This window comes from Meleagris gallopavo, chromosome 6 (genome assembly GCF_905368555.1).
Source record: "Meleagris gallopavo chromosome 6, MGAL_WU_HG_1.1, whole genome shotgun sequence".
Classification (NCBI taxonomy): Eukaryota; Metazoa; Chordata; class Aves; order Galliformes; family Phasianidae; genus Meleagris; species Meleagris gallopavo.
In genome coordinates, this window is record NC_139409.1 from 2,079,121 (window position 1) to 2,099,690 (window position 20,570).

Consider the following 20,570-nt stretch of genomic DNA (forward strand, 5'->3'; position numbering starts at 1 on the left):
CTGCCTCCCTGTCCTGATCTGACATTTCAGCTACACTGTGCTCTTTAGAGTTGAAGACTTTATTTTCCTGGGGGAACAACTTGAAAATCTTATCTGGCCTCAATTCTTCCCACGTGACTTCAAGCACTGAACAAAGGTGTGTAAGTCAGAGCACAGGGATGGACAAGGCTCCTTCTGTACTCAGTGGGGAGAGGCACCTTCACAACACCTTGGGATTTTAACTAAGCTGCCACAGCTCTCCAAGGTCACCAAACTCTCCTCCAACACAGTAGATAAATACTGGGGTTTGCATGTTTGCAGTAGACTAATTAATATACTCTCTAGGAATTCTGAAAGATTGCACACATCAATACATATTTAAAATTTAACACATCACCACAATACACATGCACACATGTGCATTAAAATAACATTCCAGAAGTTACCATGAAGCTTTTTGAACAACTGCTTTCCTCAACACAGAGAAGACTGATTATTTATTTGCAGTAAATACTTTGAATTGGGATACATAAGCAGGTATAGATGTTAAGAATGACTTAAAAAACTGTTTACCTCAGACATCTTCCCTACAGAGAGCATCCAGCACCCAGCTTGCAGAGCACACTATGCAGAGTCTGAACTCACCTTGCTTTGGAGAACAAGGATTTGCTGGGCTCGTCCACGCCAGCTGCCAGAATTGGTCAAGAGACTTTGGATATTCACATCCTCACCAACTTCATTTGCTAAGAGCTACAAAGAAGGGATTAACATTAGCAACAAGACTAGGTTGAAACATGTGCTAGGGAGAGAGGAGCAAAAGTAACTCTCTAGTGGTACACACAAAATACTGTATGTTTATACACAACTACAGCCTTTATCACCTGTACCTGATGTCCAGTGCCCCATGTGATGGAAGCTCTTTCAAATCATTATCATCGTACAGATTGTTGCTGCTTAGGAGGGTCTGATTAACAAAACTGCCTGTATTTGTTAAGGTAGATTTTTCAGTATTTCAATGTTTAGGTATTAGTCTTTGATTATTATTATTTTTTTTACTAATCCATATTTTACTGCCTGCCTATGGAGAGTGCCAAACTGGACCATCTAGCTGGATCTAGTTGGGTGTTGTGAACAGTACCCACTACTCCTGACATCCAATACAGTTTGCATAATAGACATCATGAATCAAACGGCCACAATATGTAAATGGCCTGATCATGTATCACTCCCCTCCTATCTCCTCTTTGCACTGTGATGAGAACATCTGCCACCAGCACTGCCACCAGGATGTGGTGACCCCTGTTACAGAACAAACAAGCCAGCTGTTGGCATTCTGATAAGAAATACTGATGCTCTCAAAGCAACGGCACTGAGTCTCCCAGATATGGTGACAGTTGTTAAGAATCAGGGAAGCATAACATGAGATATTGACTACAAAATCAAGCAGCTGCAAGTGCTAAGTGGGAACCTGTGCCTCCCTTGATGGTCAGGGATGCCTCCACCAGTGCTTTCCTTCTCTAAGGTCTGAGTGAGTGGCTCGTGTTCCTTTAGGTGAATTCAGAGTCTAGACTATAGACTATCACATGCTGATTAGTAGGAATTTGATCTACAGAGGATCCAGGTGATAAAAAATTCTAGGTGACTAAAAATTCTAAATAATAAGAAAGCAACAATACTAAAAGAATCAATGTAACAATAAGCTATGATGGTTGCTAAGATTTTTATGCAATAATACAGCTCTAATTACAACCACTAACTTGCAGGCACAACTTATTCTACCAGTGATCTCTAAAGGAACCTGCCTGTTCCCCTAAAACCAGGAGAAAGGTGTCAAACTGTGCTACCTCTTTAAGAAGAGCATTTCAAATTAATCACCAAGATTTACTAAGCATTACTAACAGTTTTCAAAGTATTTAATTACTTTATATATGATCTATAACTAGAACTAAGCAGGAACAGAATAGAGATCTTGTCTTAATACACACCCCTGCAACCAGGCATTAAGCCAATCTCTCTCACACAATTCTGAAAGAGCCACATTAACAAGAGCTAAAGTTAGTATGATGAGCATTTAAATTATTTATAAAAAGGTCAGCAGAGTTCTATTTTTAGAACCATATTCTCTACTCTGATCTGCATTGCAGGTCTCTTACGCAAAGTAATGAAACTAAAGGAAGCAGAGTACAAAGTAATGCATTAAAATCCATCATGAATCAAAAAGGAAAAGGTTACTCTGGATGTCACTCCACCAAGCTGTTTAAACGTGCTTTAGTTCAAGTATGATCTTTAATCTCATTAATGTTCATGGGACTGAAACCTACATTAAAAGTAAATACATAATTAAATGCTTTGGAAAAGAGGAATGGATCTGAATGTATGCTTCAGGTCAGTCAAAACCTGTTTTGCTGGACTGAAAGATTCAAACCTTCAAGTACCTTTACCAATGATATAGCAGAAATAATGGAAACATTCATCCACCTTCTGGTGGCAGAGTATGAAATCAGTGTGTGTCCATGTGTGCATCTTTCCAATGCAACTACTTTATCTGTGATCTCTTATACACTCAGAGCTCACTGCAATCATGGAGGCTAAAGAAAGCTCCAAGAAAAAGAAGCCATCTTCTGATTTCACATGAGTGAGATTGTGCCCAGGATCCCAGCCACAGACTTTGTCCTGGAACAGTACCTTTTGGGTCATCTTCAGTTCCTGTTTTGCAGATTGCAGCTGGTTACGATACTCCAGCACTTTGAAGTTGGCTGTAGTTAATTTTTCTTGCAATGCTTTCACCTCTGGACTTTCAGCCTTTGAAGAAAAGAATTTGGTAAGAACAGAATCTGCAGTGAAAAACTGAAGTTATTATAATCCACAGATCCAACAGAATCTCCTTCCAGACCCATGAAAATGCATTCCCTACTTTCTAGGGTACAGAGGAAGTAAAAACAGAGCAATCTGGCTACAAAATTAGTGATGGGGACACACCTCTGTCATAAGAGAAGAAATGCACAACAGCAAAAAACTAAATATCAGCTATTACTTCTGATCTGATTTCCTCTCCACAGGTACAATCCATACCAAGTTTTCTTCTGTCTTCTTCAGAGCTGTTTGTTTGATTCCTGCATCACTGCCACCAAGAGAATGTATTTTTTCCACAGCTGCCTGTAGCTGGAAAAAAAAATGCACTATTATAAAGCAAATACAGTGAAGAGAACACCTTCATGGAAGATTAACTGGTAAAGAAATAACAGCAATTTTAATGACCCTCTAAAAAAAAACAAAAACAAAAAAAAAGAGACCTTATTTCCCCCTTGTTTTTAAATATAACCAGTAGAAAACCCTTGTTCTGAAATGCTTCCCAAACTGTACTACAACTGTAGTATTTTATTGTGGAACAACTTCAGTGTTTTCTGGGGAATTTTATCATCAGAGGTTCATAAAATAAGTATTTACATATATCAATGAATGCCCAGTTCAGTGCAGATCAGGATGATGTTGTTGCCAGTTTTCACTTTTCAAGAAAATCAGGATATTCCATAAAAAGCAGATACCTCTGTCCACCAGAGGAATTTAAAAGGAGACATGACGACTTCATGCCCTACATCTGTGATTTAGTAATGATGTCAACACCCATTTTCTTTAGCTAGTGTAGCTTTAAAGTAGTATTTCTCAGTGCGTAAAGCATATGTCTGCTATTGCTTGCACACAGAATGAGAAGGCAGAGGCACTGTCATCCCCCCTCTGAATCATGTACTTTTTTGTTGAGACTGTAAAGATCTCTTATAGAACCAGAATGCAGCTTGGAGCATAAAAGTTTGGGAAATGTTGCTTTAAGGGGCTGAGATTTCATTCTTTGAGGTGGGAAGAAAATCTTGATAATTTACCTGAATAAAAGAAGGCTCTGAGGAATAGCTTCTTTATTACAGCCATATGTGGAGAGAGTGCAATTCAGGGCCACTTGAGCCTTACTTTGCAAAGAAATCCAAGCTTAGGGTACCCTTCTATCCAGATCATAAACTTTTAGCTGGTGGCAGCTACTGGGTCAAATTCTAACCATGTTTTCTGCAAAGATCCAGTTATAGTCTTTGTTTATAAGTACCACTCTTTGCTAAGCAATTGCTCAATGGCCACATTGTGCATTTTGTTTGTGGGAACACATTCATCTTAAAACACTCATGATTTCCATATTTTTCAGTTCTCATGCAAGCAAAGAGCTAACTATAAAATAACAGTGTTTTCCACTGGTGTGCTAGTGATGTATTTATGAGGTACCCTCAATATAATTCATTTCAGACATGGTTTAGTGGGAACTATTGGTGATAAGCAGACAGGTGGACTGGGTGATGTCGGACTCTTTTCCAACCTTGGTGATTCTATGATTCACAGAATCACACAGAATCACAGAATGGTCAGGGTTGGAAGGGACCTCAAGGATCCTGAATCTCATGATTCTATGATTTCACTGAGTTTAAGCCATCTAGGAGCAGGCATATGGGATGAGATTCAACACATAAATCAATGCTTTTCCTGCTCTCACTGTGAATGTCTCTATTCATAACTCATGGAATTTAGTCAATACAATCATGGAAGTCTACTCTTCAGCCAGGTCTACGTTAGGTCAAATGGATGCATGAACTGAGGGCTCTGTTTTTGCCCACACGCAGCTGTCCAGTCCTGTTTGAAGTATCCTACAGCTATAACACCCAGACAGCCAGTCCTATCACATCAGCCTGTATGAGTGTCTAAGAGGTGAAGCACTGCCTCAAATGCTGCTTTTTTGCCTATGAACAGAGAACTGAAATGTACTTTAGATGTCTTGGTTCTTTCTATCATCAGCTTAGCTTCAAATCACTAAATAGATGTGAATCTGCACAGGTTCCTATCTGTGGTGGCTTTTCTTACACATCAGTGAACATTTCATAGAATCATAGAATGGCCTGGGTTGCAAAGGACCACAATACTCATCTGATTTCAACCCCCTGCTATGTGCAGGGTCGGCAGCCAGCAGACCAGGCTGCCCAGAGCCACATCCAGCCTGGCCTTGAATGCCTGCAGGGACGAGGCCTTGAATGCCTCCAGGATTGGGTATTTCTGATAGGTACCCCCACATTAAAGTTCATCTCTATCTCAGAAGAGACAAGTTGCTTCATTGGGTTTGGATTTTGATGGTGCTAATGTCCAAGGAACAGATTGGTTCATATCTGAGAAGTTTACCATTGCCTCCATCAGCAATTACTGTTTATTCACCTCCTTTTCTGAAGTGTCTGAAGTACTTTTCTTTTGGGTAAATATCAGAGAATGTTTGAAGTTTCTGACTGAATAATGGTCATTGTACTTCTTCAGCAGAGGATTATAACCAAGACAAATTTTTCTGGAATATTTCCTGTAATTATTTATGTCTTGCTTCCCTACGTGTGAGACTTCAGAGGTCCCCAGCTATGCCAGATATTTCTTAGCCATCCAGCCAGAAGGGTCTTTCAGAAGACCCTCTGACCAGAATTCTCTTCATTTGTGCAGTTCTTAAACATATCATCCAACACTTCTCCATCTTTCAAATAATAGGTACAGTTCCAATGGATGAATCATTCATGACGATATGTGATTGCAGAAGATGGAGTCAAAATGCATTTGTCAGATAGCAAAATAAATGTTATTGATACATTTAAGTGATGTCTTCCGAGGAGGCAAAGATCATTAAAAATGATCAAAAATTTACCAAAAGTCTATAAAGAACAACAGTAGGAGCCAATGAACAAAGTAAACACTGCGATCAGGGCATCTAATTTTCATTTCATCTCAGAAAAATTAGTCCTGTCAAAGGTCAGCCCATATAAGAAAGTCACACTAAACCAAAAAACACATCTGCCTGAGTAAAGATCTGCTGTCTTAAGTGATATAATTTATTCCTACCTCAGTTCAAACAGCATTTATGCCACTTGTGCTTCAAAATACAAGTGAACATTTCCAAATGGCATTTCACACATCTTTGGCTTGTTACAACTTACTGATGTCCTCTCCTAGCTCCTCCTTTCTGCAACGGTGGAAACAGCTGAGGGCACACATCCCTCCCCTCCCAGCACAGATAAAAATGATGAGAACTCCAAGCACGGATGCAAGAGCAAATTCAAAATGGCAACATGAATCAACCCCACAGCTGCTACAGCTCCTCAATCCCAAAAGCTGGACTTCTGTGTTCTAGCATAAAGAAAAAGAAAACATGGAAAATGTCTCACTTCTCTCTCCAGCTCTCTGACTTTGTTATTCAATTGCTTCACTTTGGCTTTTTCACTCTCAGTCTCGGCAATTATCTCACGGTTCTTTTTGGCCAGTTCAACTATTTTAGTAGCTGCAACATCCCCCGCTAAACCAGACGTCCCTGGAAAGTACACAAAGAAGCAAAGGATATTTCTTACAGGCAAGAGTCACAATAGATGATGCTTTTGTTCTCTGTCCAGCTCACAGCGTACTGTTATTGTCTAAGCCATTTCTCAGCGCTGTGCCAGGCACTTAAATGAGTAATAGAGGGAAAAGAGGCGACAGTGATTCCAGCTGGATTGCTTGGTTCTTTGAACAAGCACCACAATGTGGCTAGCAAAGCCACATTTCACACTTTAGCAACAGCCACGTTACAAAAGACCACAACAGTGGTCATAGCAATATTTCTACATGGAAATGGTAGAGGTGCTTTCTGCTCACCGTTGTGAAGGGCTGCTATGACCAGGTGGCATAATGTGGCATGTTACAGAAAAAGACAACACTCTACTTTGCGCTGGTTGTTTACTTCTGGAGTTGTTGAAACAGAGGTGCAAACTTTGGTAGACATCTGTCCTTAAAGGTCAGGGACATTACTGCAGTTGGGTGCTGGATAACATCCAGATTTCTTTGTGCCTATTTATGTGTCCCTTGTGATTACACACGGAGCTTCACTGTGATCTTTTAAACAGACACTTCACTCACTTCCTCATCAGAGAGGGTTAGTTAGTGTCACAGATAAAGAAATCCCTGGAATGCATTCTGCAGTCTTGGCTTTTGTTAATACCACATAGGTGAAGAAAAGCTTTCGTACAAGTGCAAAATTGATATAATTACACATAGTGCTCAAGAAAACCTCTAGCTCAGCAGTGAGTATCAGTCTGCAATAACACCTTACATTTGGGCTAGATGAAGACTGGGACATTGTACAATGAATTAGCTGTTCTCGTTCCTTTTAATTCTTTCACCCTCCTTCAGTATTCCTAGTGACTTTTCTGCTGATATCTGTGAAAATTAATTTCTAGAACTACAGTGAGATGCAAAGATGACAGACTACTCTTAAATGAATTCTGAGTCCCATAAAACCTCTGGAGAGCTCACAGAAGCTATGCAGAATACAGGTGAGAACAGAATGTGACCCCATGTCACTATTTTAAAACCTTGCAAAGTAAATAAGAAGTTCATTATTTTTAAAAGCATTTCCACTGTTCTTACTTCTTTATCTGATATGTTTCCTCTAGCAGCTATTTATTCCTTAGCTTTCATAACAAATAATGGCTGCTAAGGACAACAATACATACTAAACTAACCTAGAAACAGGCTCAGGCTCCCATGCAACGTCTTCAAACACATGGCACACATTTAATTAAAGATTCTTGTTTCCCTGAAAAGCATGGAAGTCTCTTGCCACAAAGTAAACAGGAAAGACAGAGGTATGGACAAACTGCCACAGGCTGGTTATTTGCCAGCCAAGAAGCTGCAACAGCATTTCTTGTTCCTGTCTTGACCTAGTAACACCGTATCATCTACCCTAAATAAAAGCTGCAACTAATTATTAAGAATGAAAATATAATATATACATTATTTAGTCCTGCTTACTGCTGCTTTTCCCCTTCACTACCAGCCAGATCATCACCGCTGTCCTGCACAACAGTGGCACCCAGTGGAGGAGGTTCAAACTGCACAATTCAATCTTCAAAGGCCGTCCAAACAACTTTAAAGCTGGACTTTTTGTTGAACCAGCATTCTGCATGTATCTTATTCAGGCATTTAAACAAAAGAAGCCTGAATAAGGAATGTAACACTAGGTAGCTGAGAAACCTGCAACACTGCTCTCTGACATAAATAAAAAGGCTTCTAAACTTTCTGAGTCATCATTTTTTTGTGCTGATAGTGCCAAGTTTGTAGATCTGTGAGGAGCACAAATTACCGTGTATCCCAAAAGAGCACAGTAATTCTTTAAAGGGACTTACAGTTACTGATAACAATATTCTATGTCTTTGGCCTGACATGTCTGGTAATATCAGACCATTTCTTGTCCTTCAAGGAGCTCTTTAAAAAGGGGAGCAGTAGCATTCAAATTTTGCAGCTCATGAAACTGAAGGAAGATGCAAGTAAGATGCATACATCAATCCATGTGTACATGCTATCATGTCAAATCACTGCAAGGAACTTCCCACTGCCAGTGAGACTCCTAAGTGGGAGAGATACTGATGTCTAGATAGCTGCAAATGCCAAAGTGTCAGCTTAGGCCTTGCAATTCTTTCTCAGTTATAAGAGCTGAATTTGGATCTTCTTAGCAGAAGTTTATTACAGGAGTGGAAATGGAGGCAAGCACATTATGCCTGAAATACTCCTTTTTAGCACAGAACAGGTGAAATAGATGTCACATAAATATTTTACTGCCAGGAGGTTTATTTATCTCACAATTATGTTGTTTTTCTCCTTTTATTGTCAGCAGCAAACAAACATTGGAAGTGTAACGTGAACACAAAGCTACTGTGTTTACCTGACAAAGCCAATCGATCCTCCTGTATTTTTTTCTGCAGTTGCTTTATTTCAAAATCTTTCTCTGTCACCAGTTTGTATAGTCTGCAGTTCTCATCCCGGATCTCTCGAAGCTGATCCTGAAGTTCTTCATTCTCAACCTCAAGCAATCTGACAAAAAAAAAAAAAAGGAAGTCATAATGGCAGATGTAACTAGAATGTGTTTCAAAGAGATGCTTCTAGAAATAAAGTAGTGAAACGACTGTATGCTGAATGAGCTGAGCTCACCAGGAATGGGTTTACTGAATTAAGCAGAACACCAGCCGGTCATCTGATATTTCACCTATTCAGTTAGCTTATGTCTTTTTCAAAAATTCTGCATTTCCTTGTGTTCTCAGGAGCAAAACATCACAGAGCAGTTATTTTTTCCAGGACTCCTGAGGCTGCTGAAGAGTCTCATCTCATTCAAACTTACCTACCTGGTTCTTCAGAGGAAACAGGTGGGCTTGCCATTCAGCACCCGTGACATTCAGGCTTTACTTTCTATGCTTACCAAAGCCAATAGAAGCCAACAGAGCACAAGCTACAAAAGCTGCTACTGAGGTTCTTTCTTCAAAAATGAACGCTTCATAGCAATTCAAAAAAAGACCAATTTCCCATGTCCTCCTTTGATTTTCTTGGAACCCTGCCAGGATGGACTACCATCAGTTTGTATTGTTACTTTTTGGAATTCTTTTAGGAAAAAAGATGATCAAAAAGCTCTCTGAATGAGAGGAAATAGCTTTGCTCCTCCGATTCTCTGTTACATTTAGTAACATTTATGGGTTTCATTTCTCTCAGACATTCAGGGATTGAAGAACTTTAATCTCTTTGCTGTCCTTTCATGACATTTCCTTCAAATGTAAAATCTGGAAGTTAGGACCTTGGGGGCTCAATTAGACTGTGAAAACACAGACATCTATCCAAGATGTCCCAGAGTTATCTGAGCCCACTATCTGGTGAGGAGATGCAATTTGATTATCCACACATAGGTGCCATCTGAGCTGCCCACCCAGCCCCCAGCTGCTGCTGCTGAAAGGCACAGGTCTCCTGCCACTCCCATGTAGATATCCCTGATACCCTAGGGCACCCCAGATAGCACAGGGCACCAAGCAGCCTGCACTGTGACCTTGAATACAGGCATTTTGTGACTTAATCTGGAATACAGTCCCACGCCTTAAGTCTACAGGCAGATTGTTCCAGCCTGCAGCTGGTAAAGGAAGTAGGTAGCCTGGGTGATCACAGAGATTTGAATGAAGGCCAGTTGTTTCAGTACGTGGCTATAAGCACAACCAGAGCCAGATGTCAGCTATCTCAACAGTCACCTAACTCTTTCCTCTCAAAAGTTTTAGCAAGTTTTTTGCTCAAACCAGTCTCTTAAATGCATGCTCTGTATGTGCATGTCAGAATGAATGACCCTTTAAAACACTGTTATAAACTACAGAGGCAATTCATAAGATGATTCACAATCCATAATTAAGCAATGCACTTCTGCTCCAAAGCTGAAAATCAAAGGGAGATCAAAGTTAGTTGTTTACAAAGCAGAAGAAAGCAAGAGGCAATCTGAGCAGAGAAAAGACAAAACTAAGTTATTCCCACATGTACTACACACAGAAGTTAGCAACAAAACTGTGCTGATTGAATGAGGGATACATGGACAAAAACATTTTCAACTGTTATGAAATGAACATGTAAACAAGGTTCTGAGCTCACAGCACACCTGATCAGAGATCTCTTCCTCAGAGCTGCCTTCAGAACCTTAACAAACAGCACTTGTAGTAAAACGGCTGGAAATCCCAACTGCACAGAGCTGGAGTCTCATTTGAGAGATTTCTTCCCACCCCATCACAGAGTGACTCGATGCATTACAAAGGAGGTTCCCACCCAAGTGGTTCAGCAATGGAAAAACAGTCAAAAGAAACATGCTGCAGAAAGCTCACTTGTTTTACTGTAGTTCAAAAAAACAGAGCCAGAAGTTTGTGAGCAACGTCTATAACAGATATTCAGGTATCTTTCCCAACTCTGTTACAGATTCTCCATTTGATGGTGAAAATCACTTAATCTTAAAGGCACCAAAACAGATAAAATTACAGAAAGACAGAAATGTCAGCTAGACACATGCCTGAATAAAAATTGGAAGGAGGAACGGAAGGAAGGAAAAATGAACTCCTGAGGCCCACAGGAAGGATGATAACTGAGAGGAGGAATTGCTGCTGTAAACAGCGTGGACATACAGAAATCACTGCTGCTGCAGACCATATGGAGGGAGTCCTTGTACTTGGGAACGACTTTCTAATGTGTTGTCATGGGAATACAGCAACACAGTATCCGTACACAACCATGAATTCTTTCCAGAAGCAAATCCTGCCTGGATTTGATAACTACTCTTCTGCCAAATGTAGACATACACGAACAAAGGACAATCCAGATAAATCTGTAGTCTGCTATGCTTGGTATGTCAAATGAGGACTTTTAATGGTCAATGCTACTGAAAAAAAAAAAAAAGAAAAGCTAAGTAACAGCTCTTGAATTGCTTAGACCTAAATTACTGAGCTGCAAATGTCAGAGAAGCATTGCCAGAATTGCTGGGACTCTCCTGTACTCTGCACCTCACTCCACCAGTATGTCACAGCAACTCCTCAGATTCCTTTCCCCCAATCAAATTCATAGTTGAAATGTGGAAATCAGTCTCCTTCTGCAGTAATAAATCAAATCTCCACAGTGTACTTTGCGTACTATCATTTTAAAAAAATGTTGAAGGGGACAATTGGTAAGAGGACAGATCAGAAGCTTACACTGGGAATTGGAGAGGAACCTATGTGTGAAGATTTCCATCTTTGCATGGAAAGCAAGAAGGAGAGCTTCAGTTTCTTTCTGAAAGCTCAGCTCCTGCTTCCACACAGGTTTCTCTTCCAGCATGAACACCATATTCCCAGAAGCACCTGAAAACTTCACTGGTTCATTCCCAGGTTCTGCTGTACCATACATAATTGGATGTGAAGCAACCTTCAGAAACAAGCTGCCCAGAGTAACACAGAAGGAATAACAGCATTTAGGGCCCAATAAAGCTTGGTTAGTGGCCTGATAAGCCTTGCTAGAAGTGTCTTTCCCCACTATAGATTATGGGAGGGAAAATTGTCTCAAAGGTACATACCTGTGTGGCTTTCCACCTGTGATCTGCAGGTTTTAGCAGAGCTGGCAGCTCCTTCTACCTATCCATGTTCCACAGCCACCTCCCTATCATGGCAGCAATAAAACAGTTTGTGTGGCTAAGGCTATAATCTAGATCACTGAAATAAAAATAGCCTTGCCCCAGAAACTGATTTCAGTTTCCAGCACAGCCCTGAAAACAGCTGTATCAGTAGAGCTGCAAGTGGTGAGCAAAAGCAGGAATTCTTTAAGCTGTCTACACCACTTAATAGGGAGAAAATCACACAAGAGCCAACACTGTAGTAACAGTAGACATCTTTGGAATCTGTCCAACTCCAAGCCTGTTCTAGTTCATAAAAATACAAATAAATTAATTGTGTCAGGAGATAGTGACTACATCCTAGGAGGAAGATGAATGATCTGAGCTGGGGTTTCAAATCTGGTCCAGTAAATTGAATTGTGCACTCAGTCTAGTATCCTGATAACCCAGATACTCCCTCAGTGGGTGAGATAAGACCCAAACCTCTGACCCTACTATCATTTAAAATCCTACCTTCTCTATCCCTGTCAATTATCTCACCCACGAGGCAACCTTATCTACGAGACTCTCCTAGACATATACTTCATCTCCTATGGCTGTCTTTTGACCACTAAATCATGTCATATGTGAAAAATACATGGAGGAACACTTCTCTGGGCTGCAGGCCTTTGGTTTATACCTGTTAGCTGCGTGATGCTTTGCACATATTGGTCTCAAGGAAATTAGTCATGTAGAGAACTTGTTTACAAAGCTAGGCAGGAACTAACCAGCAGTTCAGTCACCCTGAGTGTCTGGAGGTGGTCAGGTAGTACCTAGCTGGTACCTTAGCCCCTCTGTCCTGCAGCTCTCTACTTGTGAAATGCTGAAAAATAAAGAGCGTATCACAGTGCAAAACATATCAGACACAGTGAGAGTCTTCTCAGGATAATGGAAACTGAAGATAAAGTGCACTTCTACTATGACTTTCATAAGATCATACGCTAAACATACTTTTGGTGATCTCCTGAAGGAGCAGTGCTGTTACACTTTTACCTTTTACTGTCATCTTCAGTTACAGGTTGTTCGGTTTCAAACAAGTTTAGATCAGTTGGGATGTTGAAAGTCTCCTTTCCATTGCCATTGTTACCCTTCTGACTGTTCTGCTTTTCCTTCTTCCTCTCCATTAGATTCTGTAGTCTTCTTTGCTGTTGTACCTGAAGAGCTTTAAACTGGCTTTTAAAATGTTCGTTCCCACTTATGTCTGACTCCATTGCTTACTAAAAGCATCACAAGAAGAAAACGAAGAGCAACAGAGAGCAGAGATCAATATCACATTCAAAACATCCTCTTCTAACAGCTGGTTTGTAGTTTTTCCACGCCGACCTTTGCACAGTCTCCCTGCCACCACCTCTTCCTCTCAATCACTGCGCTCTTCAGCCTCACAGCCTCACTTTAACAGCCTTTTACCACAAATGCCTTTCAAACAGAAAAAAAATTTCAGGTCTATCTTCACTCTAACATTAAAAAAAGTGTTTTAAAATGTTTTTTAAACAGATCAGTTTAAAACAAATATCTTTAGAGAAGAGCAAGTTGGGGCTGAATCGAAGCCAATGTAACAACCATGTTACAGAGACTGAAAGTCTCTTCACACAGAGGGTGGTGAGGCACTGGAACAAGTTGCCCAAGGAGGTTGTGGATGCCCCAATACCTGGAGGTATTCAAGGCCAGGCTGGATGTGGCTCTGGGCAGCCTGGTCTGCTGGTTGGTGACCCTGCACATAGCAGGGGGCTGGAACTGGATGAGCATTGTGCTCCTTTTCAATCCAAGCCATTCTATGATTCTATGGTCCTTGTTTATCCACACGCTGCCTTTGGGCACCGAGAGCACGGCTGACAACCTTCCCCAATCTTTCTAAGCACTGAGTGGTAACATTAAAGCAACAGTATCACTAGCCATTTCAATGCCTACCCCCATTTCAGTGTGATTAAGGCAATCTGTTTTCTAGAGCGTTCCAGCCCTCTCTCCTTCTGTTTAAAACCAAGTGCACCTTTGGCCTGACAAAACCAATGGCTAAAGCTCCCACAGGCGCGGCACTCCCTGCAGACAGCGATTAGCACAGGGCCTATCTCACTCTGAGGCAGCCAGCAGCCCAATGAAGGACAAAGTGCACCTGCGTGTCTGTGAGGGACTTTATTCAGCACCAAGCCTCACTGAGGACGAATTACAACCTGCGTGCACCGTTACTCCTCAGGACTCTCTGGGATGCGCCACAGCTCACCCTGCGCACCGTGAGAGGCCGCGCCGCTCCCTCAGCCTCTCTCCGCCGGCCCACCCCCTCCGAGCCCCCGGGACCTGCCTACCTACCCGGCCTCCCCCAGCCCCGAGGCCGGCGGCAGAGCCCTCAGAGCCCGCGTTGGCACGGCCGTACCCAGCCTCTCCGGCTCCCGGCTCTGCCGCCGGCCCACGCCGTTCCTATAGCAACAACGCGCCGAAGGCGGAGCAAAGCGCGGGGCCGCGCATGCGCACCGAGCGGAACGCCGGTCTCAGTGCGGCCGCCATCTTAGCGCCCTCGGCCTCCCGCCGACCATTTCTCCATCCTGGGGAAGAGGAGGGCGGTTTACGGCTAAACGCAGCGGCGGAATCTTCGCCTGCCCTGTAGCAGCTGGAGGTGCTTTCCAGCAGCCCCGTGACTCAGCACACCGCTCCCCAGTCCGGCCCCGCAGGAAATCCTCACACAAACATTGGTTATCTGCAGTGCTCTCAGCTGTTTATTCACGTTGCATCGCACACTCCTCCCCACAACAACATATCACAGAGCAGGAGGGCACACCTTATTTGTTAGACATCATATTGGCACGATGGAATGTAGGCTAGTCAGAGAACAGTTTTTTGTTTTTTTTTTTCTTTTTTAACCAACTCATTTCATCAACACATTTATTTTTGAGACTGCTGTTAGAGATAGGAGGGGTTCCTACATAAAATCACACTGGCAGTTCATGAAGGTTTTACACCTCACCCAAGGGGCTTTTCAGATGTAAATGCTTCAAAATTTCTATGGGAAAACATTACTGCGTAAGTCAGAGCTAGATCACGCTTTAAAAGCATTAGAATACCAAACCCAGACATACTTTAAATGTTACATTTAAATATTAGCCAGAAGAACACTAAATAACATTACAAAATACAGTACTCCAAGGGTCTGAAAGCCTATGGTAAAAATAAGGAGCCTGTGTCTTCATTAATGATGAATAAATATAACATTTAAATAGCCAAAACACACCAAATAAGCTCACGCCTTAAATAAAAAAATAAAATAGATGTTTGTAGATCTCTCTATTTTAGCAGTCAGCGCTACTGGAAGCTTCTAAATTACAAAGCTGGAGGCTGGCAAATATACAGGACAGAAGATGAATGAAAATACAGTGCTATCTTACAGATACGGCCTCTACACCCTGGCTGAGGCCTAGCAAAGCTAGCTCAGACTTTGTCATTTTGGGCAATGGCAGCATGAGAAGTCACCAATTGTAGGGCTGAGTAAAACAGCCAAGGGGAAGACTATGGGTGCTTTATTTATCCCCTGAACAGCAGGGTATGATAGCACCAATCAAAGAGAGAACCAGACTGCCATACCCATTCGCCTAGTATTTAGGCTGCCAGCCTCAGAACAGCGTACCATATACAAAAATATAGGGCAATTCTCTAAAATAATATATTTTTTCCTCAAGAACCCCTTGATATAAGGTTTATAGATGCAGTACACAGGTCACCACCGGGTCAGATTTAGGTCATTCTTCTATTACTCCTTGGGCTTTAACACATGCTCCCGAAACATGGAATACAGCACACCTATGTGACAGAAAAAAACACAGAAAAAGAAAGCTGGATTGAATACAAAGTGTTCAAAACCTGAACTCTGAGATTCTGAGCAACAGAAATAGCATTTCCTTTCCTCTTCTGTCATCCGTGGTTTGTTTGGTTGGTTTTTATTTGTTTTAAATAGTCATGATGAGCACTACAGAATTTTTTGTACACAGAAATTTTCTATGTTTTACACATATCCCCAGCCAACTCTAGTCTACTTTGCAGCCAAAGTCAAGCTTTGCTCTTGCACTTTCTGGGAATGCAGTTTAGGCAAGCAGCATTTTGTGGGATACTCATTCAAAACACACACACAGCTAAAATACTTAAATAGGGCCTCTAAGTACAGATCGCTCAGTACATTCAGGGACAATTCCTGGCAATAATATCACTGTCTATGCAAGCTGGCTTTCCAGTGCATTAAATTCAGAAACAGCAACATATTTACATGGGAAAACATTAACAGCAGGCAGTCTTTTATCTCTGCCTCTAATTTCAATACCTCCAGAAGCTTCCCATATGTAAAAGCAGTCAAAAACTTCTACTCTCAAAGCTAGTGGAGTTTAATACTCAACACATGTACTATCCACCAGCAGGAAAAGAGGGGCAAGGTCTCCACAACCCATGGTGCTCCCAGCTCAGTACGTACCACACGTTATTGCTCCCACAACGAAACCCTGCGCTGCCACACGCATGTGAATCAGGTGAAGCGACATCTTTGTGTTCCCCCGGTGCTTCAGTTTGTACAGCCCATAGCCCACCACCACAGCAAAGCCAGCCATCCCTGCAAAGGAGGAAAACATCCATGTGAGTAAAGATCACCTCCCACATCTTGGTGACATTGATCTGCCTCAAGAAATCCTGAGAGTAAGCACGTTTTTGCCTGATCTCTCTCTGCACACAGCGCACAGTCCTTCCCACTGCTTTCCACCTCATTTAAGTCACAAGTCAGCAGGGAAGACAATGACGATTTCCAGTGGTGTTAAAACACAACAGCAGAAACTCAGGGATCATTCTCAAGGTGTCAGAATTTCTTCAATATTTCTCAGTACAAGGTGCTGCCTGCTTTCTTGGAAGGAAGCTCACACTCAAGAAGACGTCTCAGCACTGGCTGGGACATTCAGTGCTAATGGTGTGTGGAGGCATCCTAACATATCACCTGCCTGCCAAGGATGTTATTTTGAGTGTTGTCACATTTGGCCTTCTTTCACCAGGACACAAGTCATAAGTTCCTCTCCCACACTACAGGACAGAAGTTCAGCAATGTCTCTTCACAGAGACACTTAATTTTAGTCCTACAAACCACATAGCCCAAGCTGTACCATTTCCTTCTGGTATACAGAAAGGCTCTCACAGAACACAACCATTTCCAATCCCCACCACTTCAGTCCACATTTAGGATGATTGTTTACATAGTTCAAGGAAGGCTGCCAAGTTTTAAGGATTGTGTGTATTTTACTGCCAAAAGCCCAGACAGCTTGGCTACCTGAAAAAGAATATTACCAGTTCCACCTGAGAAGCTAACAGCCTTTCTCTGTGCATGATTTATAGAATAGGCTCATTAAATACAAATTAAGAATTCTGGTGCAAGTCAGCTCTGATACAGTTTGAGGGTGAGTTGATCTGCCTGGGGGAACCCAGCCCATGGAGTATGCAGTCTGCTCCAATGAGCCACAGAGCAAAGTCCTGTGACCACAGAAACCAGAAGCAGCAATCAGCTGTTGTGGAACAGCTCACCCCAACTGACCTGAACACCGTCCATTTAAGGCAGCTCGAAATCAAACTCTGCCTCCTGTTAGAGGTGGTTCCCAATCACAGGAAAGTTCCCAGGGTGCACACAAACCTCTCCTCGAGGCTCTTCTAGTGGCTCAGCAGAGGCTGAGAACTCGACCAGTCTCCTCAAACTGGGGAACCACTAAGCCTAGCGGGAAAATGCATTTGGATGCATTTGCAGGATGGCAAAGGAGAACTATCTAATCTTTAGCATGTGGTATGAATTCTAGATACTTTGCATTTGCTCTTTTGTTAGCTTTGTAGCAATCACATCATGGCCAGTAACTACTTTAGAACAGCTGTAGGTGCGCTTCTTGCCACAGGACCACCTAAGTACATTTTTTGAAATTCACCGAAATGTTTTGGGCTTTTTTTTTTTTTTGGAGGTTCTGGGTCTGCTATTAAGACAAGAGGCCTCATCGATTTCTCTCTTTATACAGCAGCAAATACCTCTGCAGGTATGAGCAGCACTGCTGTTACCACATAACAACCCTGCATGAGGAAGTCATTTCAAAGAGGAAGTCGTATCAAAGCAATTACCCATTCACAGTATGGGACTGTGTTTGCCATATTGATTTCCCATGCAGAGAGAGCCCATGTAAAGCTCACACCCAAACTTAAGCTCACCGATTGGTACAAATGGAGTCTCCTTAAATTTCTGTAGCAGCTTCGACGTCTGGCTGGTTTCAGTCTCATACTCAGGGTAAATAGGTTCGTGACCGGACGACATGGTGCCTGCAAAATCAAGGAGTCTCCCTTGAGATTTTATAAATAAGTTAAAGGGAACTTTCGGAAAAAGAAAATCCCTTGTGTATTCCACAAGAACTGAAGATCAGCTTAGTTCACTGCAAGCTACAAGAGCTGACACTGAGCTGAGGTGCTGCATACAGATGATTTAATTCAAATAGAGCCTTGGGAAGCTTGTATACTATTCAAAAAAAGTTTGATGGCAGAAACTTGTTGCTCTGTTGAATCTTTCACCCCACAACAGATCCTAGCACTCCCACAGGCCTACGGGCAGCAAGAGGCTGCTGAAAGCTTTGGTCTCTGCCCACATTTCCTCTCAGTGCTCCACCACACTGCTTCGCTCCTTACCAGAGGATTCCCTAATAGCTGCCGTGCCCTCAGCTCATCCCTCCCTTTTGCTGCCCATCAGGAAACGCAACAGGAGTGCTACAGCTGGAAAGAGCAGCAGAAAGTCAGTGCTGCCTTTAGTGGCTGCTCTGTCACAGCTGCAGCCCATCCTGCTGGAGAGCAGGGCAGGAGCGTGCCCTTGGTGGATACAGCAGCATCACAAGCAGTTTCCATTGCAGCACAGATGATTCCCCAGAGAGGAAAAACAAACAAATAAAACCAAACATCACATTACAAGAGCTCTACTCACTGAGCCTACAAACTAGGGAGATCACCACCAGAACTCCCCGTGGTTGATCCCACACCACGCCGTGCTCCTCGTTCGCCTCCCACTGTAAGCATCACTTAACAATCAGCGGCCATTCCTGCTACCACAGCCAGCTCAGGAAGGATCTCTACCACCATCAACCCAGCGCTGCCCCAACACGCTCGATACCAAACACAACCCAGCCTCCCCCGGAAGCCCACCGCGGAGCTGTGCGAAGGGCAGGCCGGGGACCTGCCGGAGCACACCTCGGAAGAGGCAGCACGCCCGGGCCGAGCAGCATTTCCTGCACACCCATTTCACCCCAGAGCTCTTTACAATAAGCGCTCAAACCGCTCCCAAGGCTTTGCCGAGCTGCGCTCCGCCCTTCTCCCGTGGGACCGGGAACCTTATGCCCGGGGAACGCCAACCGAGCCGCCGGGAGCACCCAGCGCCCCGACCCGCCCTGACCTTGCTCGACACCCGGGACACACCGAGGCCTGCAAGGCCGCCCGCGAGAACGGCTTCGGCACGAAGGAGGCGAACCAGAAAAAAAAAGATAGGAAAGAGACAGGCCGGAAAACGACCCTCAACCCCCGCACCCGGCGCCCCGCTCCCACCGCACAGCACACACTGAAGTCGCCACTCCGCACTCGGCTCCCCACACCGGCCGGCGTCTGCGGCACCAGGCCCCGCCCCCCCGTGCTTATTGGCCGGCAGTCTCGCCCCGCCTGAGAACTACAGCTCCCAGAGCCCCGCGCGCCCGCCGCCAGCCAATCCCGAGCGCCGCCTGACGTGGCTTTGCTCCTTATATGGAGTGAAGTCCTTATATAGACTAGGAGGTGAGGCAGGGCGTGACGTCACTCGGCTCGGGGCTGAGTTACGGCGGGAGCCCCGCCCCTCCCCCCCATCAGGATGGGCGGTGTGGTCTCATAGGTACCCGTCCATCCCGAGCGATCTTCAGTGCCGTCCCTTCTGCACTTTTCTGATTGCAGCTCAGCCCTTCTATTCGATCTTTTTGCATTAAATTCACTTTGGCAACAAAGGGACAGAGGGGATTCTGCTTCCTATGCCCAGCACTGAATAGAGAAAGGGGGGGGGCAGGGAGGATTTTGCTTTTTTAGGGCAAAATCAAACAGTGGGGAGGTGACAGCATTGATACACAAAGAAGAGATGTCTGCTCGAGGGACGTGGTGGGCAGGGGTGTCTGGAGTGGCTGCATCACACTGTGGGGCTGCACAAGTACTGGGTGCTGGAAACCCTGAATCACAGAATGGCCAGGGTTGGAAGGGGCCTCAAGGATCATGAATCTCCAACCCCCCTGTTACATGCAGGGCCACCAACCTCCACATTCAATACTAGACCAGGCTGCCCAGGGCCCCATCCAACCTGGCCTTGAATACCTCCAGGGACGGGGCATCCACAGCCTCTCTGGGCAGCCTGTTTCAGCACCTCACCACACTCTCTGTAAAGAACTTAACAGCCAGTGAAACCCATACAGAACTCATAAGTCCCCCTGTGATAGAAAGGCACGTTGCCATGGGGTCAGGAGCAGCTGTGTGTGACCTCAGAGAGGCCTGAGATATGGGGCAGGGAAGCTGATGCCATCAGTGCTGTCATTACTTTGCCTGCCCCAGGACT

General features: G+C 43.6%; 2 protein-coding genes across 12 annotated transcripts in view; both read right to left on the minus strand.

Moving 5' to 3' along the window:
• Nucleotides 1–14,488, minus strand: part of CCDC13 (coiled-coil domain containing 13) — a 32,114-nt gene extending 17,626 nt beyond the window's left edge. For 4 of the 6 annotated variants that reach the window (XR_014884072.1, XM_085226853.1, XM_010712259.4 and 1 more), the window contains exons 1-7: nucleotides 14,285–14,435; nucleotides 12,974–13,197; nucleotides 8,735–8,883; nucleotides 6,207–6,349; nucleotides 3,052–3,141; nucleotides 2,665–2,781; nucleotides 625–729 (exon numbers count right to left, since the gene is read on the minus strand). Coding sequence is in view for 5 of the 6 variants with exons in the window: in XM_085226853.1 (XP_085082979.1) it covers nucleotides 625–729; nucleotides 2,665–2,781; nucleotides 3,052–3,141; nucleotides 6,207–6,349; nucleotides 8,735–8,883; nucleotides 12,974–13,191 (822 nt within the window). In the remaining variant the exon portion in view is untranslated. Of the gene's footprint in view, nucleotides 1–624; nucleotides 730–2,664; nucleotides 2,782–3,051; nucleotides 3,142–6,206; nucleotides 6,350–8,734; nucleotides 8,884–12,973; nucleotides 13,397–14,284 lie in introns of all 6 variants that reach the window. The other 2 variants (XM_085226852.1, XM_085226851.1) reach the window with 2 other exon arrangements.
• Nucleotides 14,489–14,665: 177 nt separating this feature from the next.
• On the minus strand, nucleotides 14,666–19,698 carry HIGD1A (HIG1 hypoxia inducible domain family member 1A). Of its 6 annotated transcripts, XM_010712254.3 has the most exons (5): nucleotides 19,550–19,565; nucleotides 18,936–19,017; nucleotides 18,179–18,286; nucleotides 16,428–16,562; nucleotides 14,666–15,766 (listed from the first exon to the last, which is right to left on the minus strand). In XM_010712254.3, the coding sequence occupies exons 3-5, from the start codon at nucleotides 18,279–18,281 to the stop codon at nucleotides 15,717–15,719; spliced, it is 288 nt and encodes a 95-aa protein (XP_010710556.1). In that variant the 5' UTR covers nucleotides 18,282–18,286; nucleotides 18,936–19,017; nucleotides 19,550–19,565; the 3' UTR covers nucleotides 14,666–15,716. The 6 variants fall into 6 exon arrangements, with proteins under 6 accessions (XP_010710556.1, XP_010710555.1, XP_003206929.1 ...); XM_010712253.4 differs by lacking the exon at nucleotides 18,936–19,017 and having other exon boundaries at nucleotides 19,564–19,698; XM_003206881.5 differs by lacking the exon at nucleotides 18,936–19,017 and having other exon boundaries at nucleotides 19,550–19,694.
• Nucleotides 19,699–20,570: the final 872 nt, after the last annotated feature.

Excerpts from the sequence above, each read along its gene's own strand:
- HIGD1A (XM_010712253.4), bottom strand. The coding sequence starts at position 18,281 with ATGTCGTCCGGTCACGAACCTATTTACCCTGAGTATGAGACTGAAACC. Across the intron at positions 16,563-18,178 it reads GACTCCATTTGTACCAATCG|GGATGGCTGGCTTTGCTGTG; the intron begins GTGAGCTTAAGT and ends CCTCCTTTGCAG. Across the intron at positions 15,767-16,427 it reads TGTGGGAGCAATAACGTGTG|GTGTGCTGTATTCCATGTTT; the intron begins GTACGTACTGAG and ends TCTGTCACATAG.